The 18,841-nt window shown below is 36.3% G+C and overlaps 1 protein-coding gene across 1 annotated transcript in view; it reads right to left on the bottom strand.

The window, feature by feature from the left end:
* WWTR1 (WW domain containing transcription regulator 1) overlaps window positions 1–18,841 on the bottom strand; it is a 70,291-nt gene that overhangs the window by 30,564 nt on the left and 20,886 nt on the right. Inside the window, exon 2 of the mRNA XM_048059429.2 lies at window positions 424–560. Coding sequence (XP_047915386.1) covers window positions 424–560 — 137 coding nt within the window. The remainder of the gene's footprint in view (window positions 1–423; window positions 561–18,841) is intronic.

Below are 18,841 nucleotides of genomic sequence, written 5' to 3'. Positions count from 1 at the left end.
AAAACCTCTAACCTGAAAAAACACAGGAAAGACTACAGACAGATTACTTAATGCAGAACTTCATGCAGTAAGCTTTGAAAATGATATAGTGGGCTTATAGAGGCTTTATACCACCTCTGAATGAAAAAGCATCGGAAGAGTTTATTTTACTATGTTCTATACTACATCAAAAATTTGTCACAGAAGCTCTAAAATAAAATGCATGAAATGTCAGAACTTCAAACACTTCAAGCAGTGCAAATTCACTTGCTGCCAACTCTGCAGAAGGAAAAAATAAGAAAGTGGAGAACATACTGTTTGGCTTGATAGCAGAATCAGAGCTACCCATTTTGGACCAAAAATTAATTTGGCAAACAAATTAGTAAAAGGTGGCCCTCCTTTCTTGTTTGAATTTCCACCACAGAAACGACATCCAGTACTCACCGAGATTTGGCTGAGACATTGCCATAGACCTTTGCGGTATTGGTGTGGAAGTAGCTGCGGGATGGTGGCTCATGTGATTCAGTGGTTGGTTCATTGTTTTTCGAGGATCTTGCCAAGTCGTAATTTTTTCTATGTGACTGAGAAAGTAAAGATAAAGCATAAGCTTAACAGTAAATGCCCAAGTATATTGTATACATGGTAACGCATAATGCCATGAAAGTCCTATTTGTGTTTCTTATCCCATATCTTTCTACCCTTATCTCACCCCAACCCATTTGAAATTATCTATCATCTTGTCATTTCTTTAGCCCTTGAACATTTTTTTCTTTTGACCTTCTACCCCCTGCCATTCTAATACTTCATGTGCTACTCCTGAATCAGTTACTTTTACTTGTACAAATGGTGATATCCATTGTGATTTTGAAAATCTGTAATAGACATTTATCTTCCAGACTATTTAATTATTAAAAAATTTTATTCCTGATCTAGCCATTTTTTCTATATACTCATATACATGGCCATTATTCATGAACCAATAGATGGTCATTTTGCTGAGTTTTGAAAACGTGTTTTGCTAGATCCTATTGCTTTATTCCTTACCAACCCATAAAAACTAGCCTGTCTATATGTCTCCAAGAATATCAGAATATATTCTCATTGCCAAAAGGGGCAGATTATGTCCTGTTGACTAATGTGTAACTGCTAATTTCTCTGTAAAGGCACTAACAATTTTTATTGAAAGATAGTTAATGTGGGTCAACAATGCACCCACCACTCTAGTTACATAAAGCCTCATATACCCATATTACACTGAAAAATACAGTGAGATAACTAAAACCTATCATTTCTATAAAATATTTTTGCTACAGAATAAAGTATTGTGAAGGGACTGTGTTTTCATTGAAATGTATCAGTTCAGACAGTAACTTAACAGGACAAGGATTTTAAGTATCAGCATGTATTCGATTTGAAACAAGAGAAAGACAAATAAGAAAAAAAAAAAAGGAATCACCTTAAAGCAATCACCAGTCTGGTATATACCTAGTGATGCTCTGTTTGCATGTGGTTCCATCTTGGCACATCCAGCTTTTGCCCAACTGACTAACCAGGCAACAGATCACAAATTACTGGCTGTACTCAAATAGGTTTTCCTCTTTTTTTTTCTTTTTTTTTTTTTCTAGAAAAGTTTAAAAGAGGAAAGTCTTTAAGTAGAACATGTAAAGAAGGATAAAACTTTTAAATGTTCTGTGTATGGAAAACCATTCCAATCCACCTTTCATAAAAGCAATGTCTAACTTAATCTTTACTGAACTCTAACTCAACACTTCTCATTGCTATTTTCACCTATGGTAGCACTGCCATTAACACTGTGACCAGCTCACAGCTTCAGACTCAGCTGGCCACCAGTATTTCACAAGCAAGTTTCCATCTACTGCCATGTTAACATATCCAAACTCTTTACAGTCAATCTGTGGTATTACCAAAATAATGTGAATTACAAGCAGGAAAAACAAAAAAATACAACCTCCCCCCAACCCAAGACATTTTTTAAAGAACAGAAGAAAGAACCACTGTTTTTATTTAGTCTGCAGCCATTTCTTTTTCTTAATATTTTACATTTAATGTACAGTTACAAAACCGCAACCAAAGATCACACTTTCACTTCTATGCTTGTCTAAATCCCAGCCCCTAAGCAGTTGAGTCTCTTCTTTTCTTCATAGTTTCTGGAATATTTACTACTTGTTATCATTGTTATTATCATTGAAACCACTTCTTTCTAGTCATACATTATTTTTCATGTACAAGAATTCTTGTATCCAGCTCAATTAAATGATCTTTCATCCAAAATTAAGCAATGTCATTCTGAATTAAAGATGCTGGTATAGCAATAGACTGGGCAATGTTTTCTGTAGTACTAATTGTGTATAAATGAGATGAGAGTAATTTTTTTTTTAATTCCATTGTTTTGTTTCTCTGGCATTTTAATTCAAAAAAGAAGCTACACTTAATCAAAGCTATGAATTTTGGAATACCAAAACAAATACCATAAACAAATATAATAGAAAAGATTATTCCCCAAATAGTGAAACATTTCTTTTAAGCATGAGCTTTAGTGATTAAATAAATACTTCCTTTACATAGTTTGTATCAAAACAGATCTCTCATTCTCAAACATTTTTTACATGTAAACCCTATTTAAATTAATGAAAAATGTTCAAATTAAATCAGACAATCAGACTTTTTTTTTTTTTTGTGTTCCTGTAAGGTTCGTCTGTAGAAACTGAAAGTATAAATTCCTGTTAGGAAAATCTGAAGCACAAGTTAAAGTATTTATGAAGTTAGTCATATTAAGCAATTGGTAACTTGTTTGAACATATTACTCACTCTAACTACAAATCTGAAACCTTTAACTACAACTGCCAATCATGTACAATGAGCAGTAACTGAAGTGCTCTTAAAAACGCAATAGAATACCAAAATGGTCAGCTTTGAAATTCTCTTTTATCACCAAAGTTCCTTTCAGCTTTAACATCCTCCTATTTCATGGACATTAAAAGACAATAAAATATGATCACTCATTTTCTGATTCAGGGGGGAGAGCTATGAACGCATGCAGAGTCATGCATGTGAATTTGTACTTACAATTTGAGGATCCTTTCATTTTAAGCATTTAGGAAAAGAGAACAAGACTACCCAGTAGCCCAAATATGACCCATGCTGACTTCAAAACATCCTTATCATGTTCCTGGACTACCTCCTGCTGAATAAATGGACAGTCACTTGCTCAGTGAAGAACTGCACGCTGGAAGTTACACTTGTCTAGCCTTGAAGAGGCTCCAAGAGGCACCATATTCAGGGATGCATCCAAGAGAAAGGGCCTTTATCTCCTGGGCAGAATGCGACTGAGAAACCTGTTCAATGAACTCAGATGACCACAAAATTCATGCAACTGGAGTTTATGAACCAATAGAACATACACTGGTTGTTCCAATGTTTCTTTCTTGTTACCTTCTTTTTTGCACTTTATATTTAGTTACATGCAAGAATTGAAAGATGTTACTTATAACACAAAATACTTTATATATAAACAACTCAATGCTGCTATTACTGTATAGAAAATGCAGCACAGAGAAAAGCAAAAAGTAATCTGCTGTTCTTTGTAAAATAGGTCAGCAAGTAGCAAAATCAGACATTGATCAAGAGATGGAAATCTTCACTTAGGCCTTGATCTTGAAAAACTGAAGTCACCAGAAATTTTGCCACAGATGATGATGGAAGGTGGGTAATAATCTTAATTTTGCACAGCCTCACAGCACAGCAGATATTTAGGAAAGAACATGATATCAGGAGTGCTTGGTTGCAGTTGGTAGTCAGTTATCGTAACTACAATTGTTTTTGTCTTGCATTTTTAATACAGGCTTGCTGGGTTCACTTTATTGAAATAATTAAGAAAATGTATTTATTGAGTATCTTTAGAAAGTAAAAACAAGAAGATACAGAGTTTTGTTGACAGAAGTCATTACAAATATTCTTCAGCAATACAGTTTATACAGTGCTTACAGTAAATATTATCATAAGCTCAGCAAAACATTGTCCATGTAATGACTTGAAAAAAAATAAATTATGAACAGTACTATGCTAATATTATCCTCAGTATACTCGAAATGCCACACAATCAGGCTATAGTAGAAACACTTTGTTTCTGATCACCAAATTAGGATAAAATGAGCTGTAGTTCTGTAAAGGAATTTTTTTCTAGGTTCTACCATGAGCCAATTCTCCATCCTTTCCTTGTTTTTTTTTTTTTTTTTTTTTTAATATTCCCACTAAAAATGTCCAGCCTATAAAGGTTTATAAGCTCTGCTATTTGCTTTCTCTTAAGTGTGTGTCTTTTCTTAGTTATAGGTATAGTAAGGCAGACAGACAGAATTAAGCCAACACAAAAACCTGAAGAAACACACCATTTAGCACCTATAAACAAGAAAGTATTTTCTAATCTACTATTTTCCTAGATTGTATATTTTCACTTTAAACAGAAGTTATCATAACATGCAGATTTTATTTTTCATTTGAAGTAAAAGATATAAATTCAAAAAGGTCTTAACAAATTCACACAGCCTGTTCTCACACGGAAGTACTTAGAAGAAAAGAGAAAAATGTGCAAATCACCATGCAAAGCAACTCGTCATGAAACTGTAGTTCAAAACTAATACTGCTTTTGTTCAACACCTCTTTTCTCCTTTTTATAAAGAAAATGATCTGTACAGTAATCACACATACAAGAAGCAGGGCAGCAACAGCCATTTGGCAATACTTCTTAACATAAAAAAGAAGTTAAAAAATGGTCAAAAACATAAGGATCATAGATCTATCTGCACAGATTTAACTGCATTAAAAACTAACAACATCACAGGAATTTTTCTGTGTAAACACAATAAGCTCTCAACAGCCATAGCTGGGATCCCCAAGTGGCTAACAACTTAAGAAAACAGAACCAGGAAACCAACAATGCCCTAACATAAGCACTGAGACTCTAAACTAAAAGGCTTGCTTACGGGCCAGAGAAGCCTTCTGCCCTGCCACAATTCCCATTGTTTATGTAAATATTCTCCCTTTATTTCTACACAGGTATTGGAAAAGGTTACATTAAACCTTTGCAGAAACGGGTGCTGGCTCACTCCACTTGAAATTATTGGATTTATACTGTGAGAACAGAATTTGGCCTAGTATGTTTTCATTTATACAGGAGAATAAAAATTTTTTTTTTAACATTCTTACAGCCTCCTGGGTATCAGAACTGATAAAATTCAATTCAGAACCATCTATTTTTCCTTAAAGGCCAGCAGGTAAAACACTGAACATCACAGACAGATTTCAAACACCAGCATGCAGAATGTTGCCCTAAAATTCAGGACCTTCACTGTTGAAATCCATCAACAGGCAGCCACCAGCCTAAGACCAGCAGATGACCCATGGCTCCCGCTCACAAGCTTGCTATAAACATTCGGTAACTTTGCTATATGGAGCAGCCAGGCCGGATTCAGTCACACTGAGCAGCTGTAAACATAGCATCTAGCTCTGTACTGTCCACAGGACTGGTTTGCTTTTTTAAAACTATGACACTTTTTTGGCTAATCGTTTCTTCTTTTCTGTTTTGCCAATTCTATTTTTGGTGGAACCTCATCCAAACAGCTGTTAGGGCTGCACAAAGAAGGGAGAGGGAATGCAGATCCTTAGTGGCAGAAGAGCAGGATTTCTGACTGTGAAACCACACCCTTTTACCTCTCTTTAGTTCAGTCCTGCCTGGAAAAATAATTTCACACATACAAGTGCAAGGTGCTGCAGCTGGGCTAGGGTAATCCCAAACATCAGTAGAGAGTGGGGGATGAATGGACTGAGAACAGCCCCTGTGGAGAAGGACTTCTGGATACTGGTGGATGAACAATTGGAAATGAGCTGGCAGTGTGTGCTTGCAGCCCAGAAAACGAACTGTATCCTGTGCAGCATCAAAAATGTGCAGCCAGCAGGTCGAGGGAGGTGATTCTGCCCCTTGCTGGAGCAGGTCCAGAAGAAGCCACAAGGATGATTAGAGGGCCGGAGCACCTCTCCTGTGGAGACAAGCTGAGGGAACTGGGGTTGTTCAGCCTGGAGAAGAGAAGGATCTGGGGAGACCTGATAGCAGCCTTCCAGTATTTAGAGGGGACTTACAAGAAAGATGAAAAGAGACTTGTTACAAGGGCATGTAATGATAGGACAAGGTGTAATTTACCTGAGAGTGGGTAGATTTAGATGAGATATAAGGAAGAAATTCTTCACTGTGAGGGTGGTGAGACCCTGGCACAGGTTGCCCTGAGAAGCTGGGGCTGCCCCCTCCCTGACAGTGCCCAAGGCCAGGCTGGATGGGATTTGCGTAGCCTGCCCTGGTGGGAGGTGTCCCTGCCCGCGGCAGGGGCTGGGACTTGGTGGGCTGTAAGGTCACCTCCATCCCAAACCAGTCGAAGGTTCTATGATTCATTCTATGATTCTATGTGAGATTTCATTCTAATGAAAACCATTTAAGCGATTCTATACACAACAAACAAACAAACAAACAAACAACACTACGGAGACAACAACTAAACGTCCTTATCTGGGATTGTATCAATCCATCTGTTTCTTATTTTATTATTTCTAGAAATACTAATCCCAGAAGTATTTTCTTCTTGGCATACATCACATAGCCTATAACAATGAGACAGAAAACAAAGCTTCAGACAAAGGTAAATAATATATGCCAGAAATCTTGCCTTCATTGCTAAACTACACTACATGGATGACAAGCTTGGAAGACAATAAAATTTTTGCTTCTTCCAAAATCTGATCTTTACACTGGTACTGATGAAAGATTAAGCATTTAACCTCCAGCATCACTGAGAATTAGGCACCAGTGAATTAAAACTCTGACCTAAGTGTCCCCTAAGGCTTGACTGTATGATAGCTTTACCAGTTTTAACAATGGAATTATATTGTTATAAATCACTTTAAGCATTTAATTCTGGTGCAACAGCACCTATACTGAAAGATACTCTATTAAATCTGTCTAAATTAATAAATACTATGAAAACATCTTTCTGTCATTCAGTCCTAACAGATATATTCTGTTGAAGAATCTGCCTTCACTTCCTTAAAACAACAATTACAGAAAAAATACTTCTTCCTTATACTTTTAATTTTTGCACATTTTTCTGTGGATTATAATAAATTTTTCATTGATTAATGGTTTTCATAAAATAGCTCCGAAGTTATGTAAATGATATTTTTCAATTTCTCTTGTAATTTTTATGAAAATACAAGATGGAACAATAACACATTTTTTGTTTTAAAATGTATATGAATAAAAAATGCTGATTGCATTTACATACATTTTTTGTAAAAGGTATTCTGTATCAAGTGCTCAGCTAAAGATGAACCTGAAACTCAAGGTTGGAACAATTTTGAAAAAGACCAATTTTATGAGTGCCGCAATCTAATGCAATCTTTTATTGCATGCCATTTTCTGTTCATCATCAATACATACTATCCAAACAGTCTAGGAATTTGAAAAAGAACTGGTGAAACGGTTTCTTGTTATAAATTGTGGAGATATATGTCTCCATTATCTGTGTATGAATCTAAAGAGGAAGAGCCCCAAACTCTAAGGGTATCTTGGCTAACCGATAAAATTGAAGCTTTAGCATGAGATACAGAGAACTGCTAAGCAGAAATGTAATGAACTTTAAACGCTTGTTTTTATCAGATTTTGATTTGAGGAGCATTCAAGTACATGACAAGGCAGCCCCAAAACACATACTGAAATTCTCACTTTCTATTTTTTTTTCAGAAGCAATCTTTGCTTTTCCTATCCTTATAAATCCTAGCATCAGAGCAGACCATTTCTCAATAGGGTCTTTACTCATAATTAAGCAGAGTGGGAAAGAAGAGACATTCATTTTAACTTCTTTCTGAATCACATGCAAGACTGATGGGGGTCTTTATTAGCAAAGTTTTGAAAATATAATTTTCAAGAATGCTTATCTGAGGGCTAACACTTCCTACTGAAATCAGAGAAAGTTAAGTATTTACAACTTGAAAGAGATACACCAACTATCTGTCAAGTACGACAGAGACATGCTATCACAAACACTGTCCCAAGTTGCCAAAACCATTTGCAACCACAAAGTCCTATGATGCACAAGCTCAGCAAGCTGTAAATTGCATCCTAATGGTGTCCCTCACTAGAAAAAAAAACAAACCACAAAGCAATACTTCAGATTTAAGTAAATCCATATTTTACTAGGATTTTTTGATTCTGTTCCTCCTGTTGTACCTAAAGCTTTTTTGGTAAATGCTTCCTGTTTGGGTGTCTGCTTCCCACTCTGAAATGTCAATGTTCTTTGGAACTTGAGCTACTGCTGTGTATTGCATTTTTTAACTACTAGGCTCTAATACCATATCTAGTATCTAATTCTACTAGGTATTATTATGATCATTATTCTACTAGATATTATCATTATTAACTGCTAGGTTCTAATACTGTATCTAATATCTAGTTCTACTACATGACCGTATATTTTTCTAGTATCAGCAAATTCAGACCTAATCATCTAAAAAGGAGAATTGAAGAGAAAGAACTGATTTGAAACGTATTATTCCATAAGCGTGCTCTCACCTGAAATAACACAAACTTAGAGTTTGGCTAACACTATAGTCCTTGTATAGGGTGCTTTATCAGGGCTTTGTCAACGGGACTATGAGAGGGGATTTTGTGACTGAGTTACATCAAAGTAAAGCTGCTTCAGGGCAAGTGGGAAGTTGATTACTCATCAACATGAACAAGCCATATGTTCTGACTCATTAACTGCTCCAAGCAGGATGATAGCTCGTACTGTGTTGGGGAACATCCAGACATACACTTCCGGCTACACCATCGTTATTGAGCATTGGGAAATCTGGTTACCTCACTGTATGCAGAGCCAAATCATTGCCCAACTTCTTCGCTCTGTTGTTGTCCTTTGTAAGCAAAAATGAGGCAAAAAGGAAGTTTGCTCTCAAATAAGATTCCATCGGAAACGCTTTGTCACTGCATGATGTAGCAGACATGGTTGAACAGTTTTTGAATGGACAAACGGACAGTTCTTGAAATTTTGAAGGAATGACCTCGGGGCCACAACATCCCAGTCTGTTCTGTGTTTGCTCACTGTACTGAAATGCAATTTCTGGCTATAAAACTACAGCCAGACCCAACCCACACAATATTTCAGCAACAAGTAGGATGACAGATCTAGCAGCAAAAGTGAAACTGTTTATCAGCTTTTGGTGCCTTAGAAGCTTGCTTTAAAGCATGCCTACAGAGAAAAAAAACCTATTCACACAAACCAGACGTGTTCCTGGTAACTACAGGAAAAGCTTCCCATTTCTGCCCCACAACTGACCTCAGCCAGGCTCCAAAATTGAGTGACTTCTCTCACTGGGCAGTTGCTACTGTCTCTGGCCCCCTTTATGTGATCCTGGTGGATGCAACGACCAGTGCCAGGAGGCAACTGGTCCAGAACCCTGACAGACCAAGACCCACAACGGCAGCCCACATTCACTGTGATCACAGGTTCAGCATGACCCCAGTGCAGCAGGAATACAACTAACAAAGAAAAAATGATGTTCATTTTTGTTAATGCCTTAATCTGGTGTAGGAGCTTAACCCACAAGGGTGCCAAGCATTCAACCCTTCATATGACATGAGAGATCGAGCAGCATTTCAGGTTATCGTCTGTCTGCAGTATGCTTGGCGAGGCCAAACATAACATCACAAACAGTTCTGCACCTTGCTCGTTCCCATCCTCTGCTATCTCCTCAGCTCAGCTAGTACAATAGGTTTAGGTCATGTTGTTTAAAAATAAATACAAAGGAGGTAAATGTAGGCTCAAGCAGTTGGATTTCCTTGCCTTTGAACATGCAAAATCCTCTCACCTATTTTTCAGCAACCATCTTTTATAATCTATTATCATGTGGTGAGGCAGAGATGAAATGAACCCGTATTATTACCATCACTCTCGTTTCCTCTACAACAGCAGCTGAGGTACGTTAAAATTACTTCCCATAACTTTAGTACTGTCAAGGTACTTGACCCAGCTACCGTCACAGCAATTTCTCATTTTATTCCCCTTCCCATGTCCTTTGCTCATCTAACTTGTGCTTGAACTCTCTCTCTTCAAACAACTTGTGCCAAAAAGATAAGGCACTAGCTTTCTTCTCTCCAACTCTGTCCATTAAGAGAAACATCCTATATGGTTTTGCCTTGTGAGCTCCCTCAAAACTCTTAAGCCACAATTTCAATTAGATTTTCTCCTTTGCTTTAGTTTTAAACTTATTTCACACACTAGTCCCTTTCACTATGGTTTTGACTTTATGACTGAAAAAAAATCAGCTCTAGATGGCATTTAGTACAGTTTATTTTAGAGATCCTATGCAAATTCCACTCATTATGCTAAAAGGGAAGCAGCCAAACAGACTGGGGAATTTGGTCAGCTGTCTTGCAGATTGTGAGATGGGAAAAATCCTTACTAAGAAAAATAAATAAATAAATAAATAAACATTTCAGTTTCTTGATAAATTACTTCAGAAAGATTTAAAAAAAGTATACATTTTGTATTCTCAATGTTCATAGGAAGATCCTTCTTCTTGGACTATAAACTCTGGTTAGCTTTTCACAAACAGTTATATTTGAGAGAGTTGGAGAACAGCTGATTCAGGTTGTCCACAGACAACGAATTCTGAAGAGTGTGGGCTGGATTTCACTCCGTGCCAAACAGACACTAGACTCACTGTGTTAAAAGATACCACCATAAACATTAATATGTTTCTATATCCAAAAGTTTTGACATAAAAGCTTTTCAGAATAAATCTGCTTTATACTCCCTGAACTATACTAAATGTAAAATATTTTAAAAAAATGCTTCGTCCAGGCTTCTTCTTTCTCTCAAACATACACACCCTTTCATGCAGGTTGATGGAGATTAAAAATCCTTTTTTTGTACAGTGGGAACTAAAATTGATGAACAGAGGATGAAAGAGTAGAGCCTTTATTTAGGCTATCTTGTGAATACACACGGGGCTTTGAGCAACCAGGTCTAGTGGAAGGTTGGATCTAGATGATTTTTAAGGTCCCTTCTAACCTGAGCCATTTTATGATTCCATGAAGCATGATTTAATGATTCAATTTTTAGCAAACAATGGGTAAAAGTTGTGATTCCCACAAACAATATTTAGCATATCCTTATCTTTTATCACCTGTAACAACCATGTCAAAAATGAATATTCTCTGCAGAATAAGTATTTCTCCACTAGTCTGACATTTTTTCAATATCATATAAAAATGTTGATAGAACTTGCTCTGTTCCAGGTACTTGGAGAAGAATACTATTTCCTTTTTCATTCATACTTACAAGTGGAATAAGTGGAATATACATTTATTTTTAGATTGGCTCCATCCCCTGTAGGAAGATATGTGAAAAATAATGAGTTATTGTAAAAACACAATGTTGGCTAATAGCACACAAGAACCTAGACAGGATGAGTCAGACTCTGTTGGCAACAGAGTATGTATGTACAACGTATGTATGTACAACAGGCTCAGTACAGGCACAGAGAATTTGTCTGACATAGACACTGGCCTACCTCAAGTGCCGCATTGCAGGCATGCGGCACAGTGCTGGCTAGCAACAAATGTGTAAGATTCTCCTTTCATGCGACAATACTTTGAAGTAGGAAGTTAAGACAGTCACAGTGTGTTTGCTTCTTAACACAAGTGATTTGACTAACGCTGATGTTTCTTGATGTTCCAAGCCTTTGGGTCAGACCATAGGACACGTGGACTACTGCAAATAAGATAAAAAAACAGACTTAAGGTCTGTTCTCATTTTCTGTGGTTCTAGATCACAAAAAATACATGAGGCATCTTAAGGTCACAATTCAACCCTAGCAGATCGGATTAAAAAAAAAGCCCAAGCACGTAGCCTCTGTTTGTCTAACAGAATAACAGTGGCTTCAAGGCCACCATAATATGGAAGGGGACAGCCCACCAGGTACTCAGCTCCAGGAACCCTCTCACCATTTCTTTGTGTCAGGCCTAATGACCATGCTGGGGCAAGGTGAAGTGACCAAACCCTTCTGCCAACTTGTTGAACCTCTAGAAACAAACCCTACAAATTATTTCTCAGCTGGATGAACAAATTGATCTGGTGGACCCTGCAACCCCAAGAATGTTAGTCAAAACAAAATGCAGAAAAAAGTTTGGAAATATGCAGCAGGGAATGTAAGGTCAGGGCTGGACTATTCCTTTCAGCAGCACCCTGCAGTCAGAATAGATTGAACTGTGAAATAGCTGGGTTACTTTCAGTCTATTTCATACTCAGCTCTGGTCTAGCAATTTCTGATAGAGGGCAGAATGGGAAAGATGAATGAAAGTCAACAGTGACATTTTCATTTTATACCGAAAACAGATATCAAAAACCACATGCTATACTAGGTTTTTACTACAAAAATCTTTTACAACTCCTCTCCCTCAAATATAGGAGACCCTGCTTATGCCTATGGCACTCAGAGTGCTCACTGGCACTTCAGAGTAAACTCATTTTGTTAGCCCATGCTTATAGCCACTGCAAAGCATTCAGGGTGGCCCTTCTTGATATCCTCAACATACCAGAAAGGCTGTTAAATATTGTTTTCTAAATTCAGCATTTTAATTATTGGCTGGCAGTATTCACTGTTAATCAGGAAAGCAAAAATAAAGTTTGTCTTATTCAAAACCAAAATGTTACTAATATTTTACAAAAGACCATACACACAGTATATACATATGAGGACAGAATACCTATTAGGCTGAAGAGCTTAAAGCTGCATATTAGTGATTCTGGTTATACTGCTCATTTCAACAGTTGGAAAGAAAAAGATTTTATCTTTCGTAACACTAGAAGCACACAAACACACATAACAACCTCATAGCTCAACCTGCAGATTTAGCTAATAACATTCATGGCACTTGCTTTTTCAGACACTGATAATGTTTCATGAAAATTTTGTGAAGATTTAACAAGGAGACACAATGTAATTATTAAACTGACTGAACCATAGACTTTGTTTCCCTATTGCATGTTCATCGTAATTTCTAATCTTGAAGCCGGAACATTACATAAGTATTTGAATATTTATTATCCTATGTTAAGTACTAATTAAAATAACTTTTTAATGACATGAGTTGCTCTTTTACTGAATTAGTTTCAACATTATTTGCTACCGTGAAGAGAACTTTAAGAATGCCCTGCTAAGCTTCCCTGTAACTGACTGATCCTATTGTGAGTATATGCTGGGGACTTAGAAGACTTTAAACTAGTTATACAAATGGAAACAAAACCCCTTTGAGTTCTGTTGACAACTTAACCTTTAGAATTTGGATGAAATCCCAGTTCTTGAGAGAAAGAAAAAAGAGTACTAAATGAAACTATTATAGAGAACATTGTTATGGGATTTTTTAACGTATACAATATATAATGGTGCTAATGCATTTTCTAGCTTGACAAATGTCTGTATCATTCATATTAAAAGATACATATTAACGATTCTATTAAAAAACATTTATTTTATTTTGGGAAATATGTATTAATCTGAAAACAAATGCTCCTGTGAAAGGGACACATGACATTTTCAGATTCATGAAGTTACAGAGATTTTTAAATAGGTTGCAGAATGAGAAATAATTAACTGTCTTCCACTTGAGCTAGAGGTCTGTAACCATCTTTTGTTGTGACTGCAACTCTTTATTTACCAATAGAAAAACCCTGTCAAAAGTTAACGTATTTATGAGCAATCAGGGTGTATCTAAACAAAATACAAAATGGTGCTACCTTGTAACAAGAAAAGGAGAAGCAGCCCAATCTAATAAATGTTCTTTTACCATCAAGGTGGCATTTCTAGGCAAACCTTTAATATTTTAACATATTCTGCACTCTAGTAAGAACAACCAAACCAAAACGAACCACTAACAACAAAAAGAATGCCCCCTTTATCTATGCAGAATCCTCTTACAGGAAAATAATCAAAATCTCCCTCATGCAAGAGCAGATTGTTAGGACAGACAAACATCCTAAAACAAAACCGGATGTAAGAATAATTCTCCTATATGGTTGTATCGCACTGCATCAGCCAGAGGCAGAGAAATGCATGACATTGCAGAATTCAGCCCAAGAGCTCCCTGCAGTCTAAACTTTTATTTCACATTGTGCTTTCTGAGTCTGTCAGAAAATTCACCATTAACAATTCCAGAGCATTGTACATTTTGTGTGTATATTAAAATTTGGATTTTTTTCCTAGTACCAGTGTATATTTGATTAAAAAAATTATGGGGTTGAACTCATTATCTTATCTATAATCCCAATAAAACTCTGATATTTGTGCTATTTAACTAACCATCATGGACTGCCTTCTCTTTGTAATTTTAAGAATAACTGCAAAGCACTTCAAGATCAATACAACTGATCTGCAAATCAGTTGCACAAATGCAACACATTCAAGCACACTTTTAAAGAAGACTTTTAGCTAGAGAAACAAAGTAATTTCTACTCCAAACTTCACAGCAGGCACATCCGTGGTCTAGTCTTTGTTTTTGATACTGTACCATTGGGATCAGCGTTTCATAAAAGGACAACAAATTGAGGTTACCACAGCCTGTAGAATTTCTTTTCACAAATGCTGAGCGGTTGTTCTAACTTTTTCCTATGACAAGCTTTCCGAGTTCTGCTTGGTCAGAGTTTCCAAATGATAACAAAAATTGGCTTGAGGGATACATTTCCCAAACAGATGATTTGCCTTCACTGGAAAAAAAAACTCTGTCTCAAAATACACACATTTGTGCAAAGCAGTTCCTGGTACTGCAGCTCTCACTCAGACATCATTCTCACAAACTCAGCTTTCAGGTCAGTACATTTATTAACCTCCAGAAAAAGTCACAATAGCTTCTGCTCTTTGAACTTTATATGCAGCAGTCTTTATATGTTAACACAGACGCCAATGGTTACAGCACAACAGATGCAGAGCCAAGCTAGGACCTAAAATATATTTTCTCTGCTATCATGGCAGCAGTTTTTTTTCCCTTAAAGCCCCAAATCCCTAATTCTTCAGACCAAGATACACACCTTGTCAATAAGACTCTAACTAGTTTGCCAAAATTATTTTGGAAAGGGCATTTTCTCCTAAGACTTAGTTAGAAGAAGTGAAGAATGAAGAATGTTTCTCAACAAGCTTCATTTGTATATGTTCTTTCTAATCACAGATATCAATATTCAGTAGAAGAAAATTACTTTGCATTTATATTTAGCTACCACAATAGTGGTAAAGAGGAAGCTAGAATTATATTAAATTTCAAACCTCCCTCAATCTCTCAGTATTTCAGAAGTTTTTTGTTTTTTTTTTAAATGAAAACTTAAGTGCTAAGGATAACTTCAATAGTAAGCACTGAAGTTTATCAACTTACCACTGATGAGATGCATCACACTTTTGCAGATTTATTTAATGAAAGAAGCAGACATGGATAAAAAGGACAGCTCACAGTTGCATTACAAGATCACCAGCTGTTTTTGGAAGCAAATCTTTTGATTTCAGTGGGAGTGACGCTTTGGTGGAGTATGGAATTGCTTAGAGGGATAAGAAAGAAAGTGTGCTGTATGCTGTGAATCTAAACATCAAACTCTTTTTTGGCTCCTGCTCTCCTTTCAGTGTGGTACGGTGTAGAATAAGAAGCATATTTTCAAGCCTACATGTCAGAAGTTGAAGTAGCACTTCTAAAATTCTTTTATAATGTGTAAAATGTACATACGAATGCAGACATTGAGTTACGTGAAAGACTTGTACTGCCCAAGCATCTTTGCAAGGTTTGAGAATCCTGGCCTCCCACACCAGCATCTGTACTCAGACCAGCCTGCTAGTCACTAGCTAACTACATGCAGATGACAGTCTTGCTGAAAATCACAGCCGGAGGGGTGGAGGATGCGTACATATTTAAAACAAACACACACACACACGCTACCTCCACCCCCCAAAAATAACCATACAACCCCCAAACTTTTAGATCGCATTCATATTGTTAAAAAAAAAAAAAAGACTCTGGACAACATGGGCAGAGAAAGAGGATATGAGGATATCAGGACGTCTTTGACATTTCCTCCTCAAGTGGTGAAGAAAGGGAAGGCCATCAATCAAAATCAACTTTTGTGTGATAAGGAAAATGGAGCATAACTCTTTTCTCTTCCCTCTAAGATTAAAAAAAACCCAAAACATTAGGACTCCTGATATTCAAGAAACACACCCATTTTCAGAATGTGAAGAAATTTTCCATTAAAATAATGACTCAAGTCTGGCTCTCATCAATATCTTCTCTACTATTCCATACTTACCCATTTAGAAGGTGCCCTCGGAACACCAGTGAACTTCAAAGGGTTCATCTCTTACCTGAAATGAAAAATCCCACTGCTTCTTCCAGTGAATTGATTCACAAGAAACAAATTAAAATTGGTCAAGTTTCTTGTAGCATCTTTGGATTCACATCTTTTTATTACCTCCTTGCTTTTAATTTTGAAGGATGGCTTGGAATACAAAAAAAAAATTAATAAAGAAATACTTCTTTTCACATTCAGTTCTGATTATCCATTGTGTTCTGCTCACACAACTTCTAACTCATGGGTTGTGTGCTGTAAGGTACCTCATTCTGCTACACAAAAATGGATCAGGTTCTAAATAGCTTTTTCAGGAATTTTTTACAAAACTTTGATTCCCAAAATTTCAGTTTCTGCTCTTCAGAACATGTAGTACAAAAAGGTGAGGAGCTGTCCTATTTCAATTACTTTTTTATTTTTCTTTGTGATTCATGGTGGAGGAGGTCATTAGCTAGCAGATGAATTTTTCTTGGACCCTATTTCTACCTTCCATATGATGAGCTGATGAGTTCCCATGGAAGAAAAGGCCGTACAAATAATGATACTAATCGCTGGAATTCAGAAAGTTGTCCTTTTATAATCCAAAACTACTGTGTATCCAGGAAATCCTGGCAGACAGTCACTGTTTGCAAATGGTTGGGAAATATGACTGTTTGCCATCAAAAACAGATGAAAAGCAGGATCTGGTTAAAAGACCAAATCTCTGCCCAAGCAAAACCTTTCCAAAATAAAGATACAATGTCTGCTAGCTGATAGTTGACCTCAGCTGAAGAAGGGTGACGGTTCTGCACTGGTGCTCACTGGTATATAAGTTGAGCATTTTAAAGTGACACCAGGGTCTGAAATAATATTTAGTTGGAAAGGAATTGTCAATTCTGACACTGTAGTAATATTCCCATCAAATAGATTCTACTTGAAAGTAAAGCTATCTTTTAAAATTTTAAGTACACATGTGGACAAGCAAGATTTCCCTTAAGCTGAGAATAATGTACAAAAATATCACTTAACAGCATAGGTGCATCCCACTTATTTATAGCGGAGTGCACTGTTCAGTCAAGAATTACAAACCTACACTTTTTTTGAGGATTACTGGTACAACTCTGAGAAGCTGCATATATTTTCAAGGATTATACTGTGTTGTATGTAAAAAGAATAATGTTGTGATACTGAAGCAGCGTATAGTTACTAAATTCTTACCAGTTTAGACTCGGGTCCTAAGCCTCTTTATTTAGTAATTCAAGAGAGAGTGACTGATCAGGTTATGTTTAACTTACATATTAAACCTGGCTAACAAATGTAATTTCTGGGGAAAACAAATGAGAAAAAAGTTTCCTATACTCAGGAAAAATGTGACTATCTTTTGAACATTGGAAGGCCGTACTGCAGCTACAAGAAGTGCTGACAGTAATTAAAAAATAAAATAAAAAATAAGAAGTGTTATAGAATTCTGTAAATTTCCTAAAGCTACAAAACAAACGAACAAAAAAAAATCTGGTCTCTCAAATATGATTTTTAAAATATAGTAGGAATGAAGTATTTTGGATTAACTTCTTACCTGGAAAACAGTCTCCCTGCATTTCAATTGGACTTCTTATTAAATAAAGGTGCAATTATGTCACACTACAAAAATTTTTGATAGACTGTATTTTAATTTAATTCAAAGTCTTAAAATCCTCCATGGTCTTTAAAAAAAGACAAAGAATTTGTAATATCCGAATTAATAAAATATTAGACGAACTCTTGACCAAAATTAAACTCTGAAGAGGCAAAAGAAACTTTGTGAGAATGCAAGTAAAGATATGCCCTGCAAGGAGCTCTGTCATCTTAGTAAAGGTTTGTGATGTTTTATTTGCATACGGAATTCAGAGGTGAGGAATAAAGCAGTATGTATAATTATTTTAAAAAAATAAACTATTTTAAAACTATTTAAAACTATTTTAAAATTTATCTGGTAAAATCTAATGATTTGTTGGTACTTTCATAATTTACAATAACAAAAGTGTTCAGAATGTTACCTGTCTGAGAGGTAAGAACAATCATTCTGCATTGAATGATGACGCCGATCACACAGAACTGGAGGGGCAACATGCAGACACTGCCAACCAGACCACAAAACAGAGGGAAAAAGGCCAGCTTACCTTGTGCACCTCACTTAAAATCTGCTCCAGTCTCACCCATCTACTGGGCTCAAGTGACTATATATAATTTTTTACTTTGCAATATCACAGTTATCTTCCACTACAAAGGAAAATATTGTGCTATTACTGTCATCAAAGTTGGTGGCAGTACTTATACTAACTCCTGTTAGATAGACTGCATCATATAATACAACATTATGTACTAAGTTGTTGATATAAGGCATATAAATAAAAATGAATAGGTACAGGAAAGAAACCAGAATCACAGGTTTTTTTGTCATG

The sequence above is a fragment of the Anser cygnoides genome, chromosome 9, assembly GCF_040182565.1.
Source record: "Anser cygnoides isolate HZ-2024a breed goose chromosome 9, Taihu_goose_T2T_genome, whole genome shotgun sequence".
NCBI lineage: Eukaryota > Metazoa > Chordata > Aves > Anseriformes > Anatidae > Anser > Anser cygnoides.
This window is presented reverse-complemented; position numbering and strand designations above follow the sequence as displayed.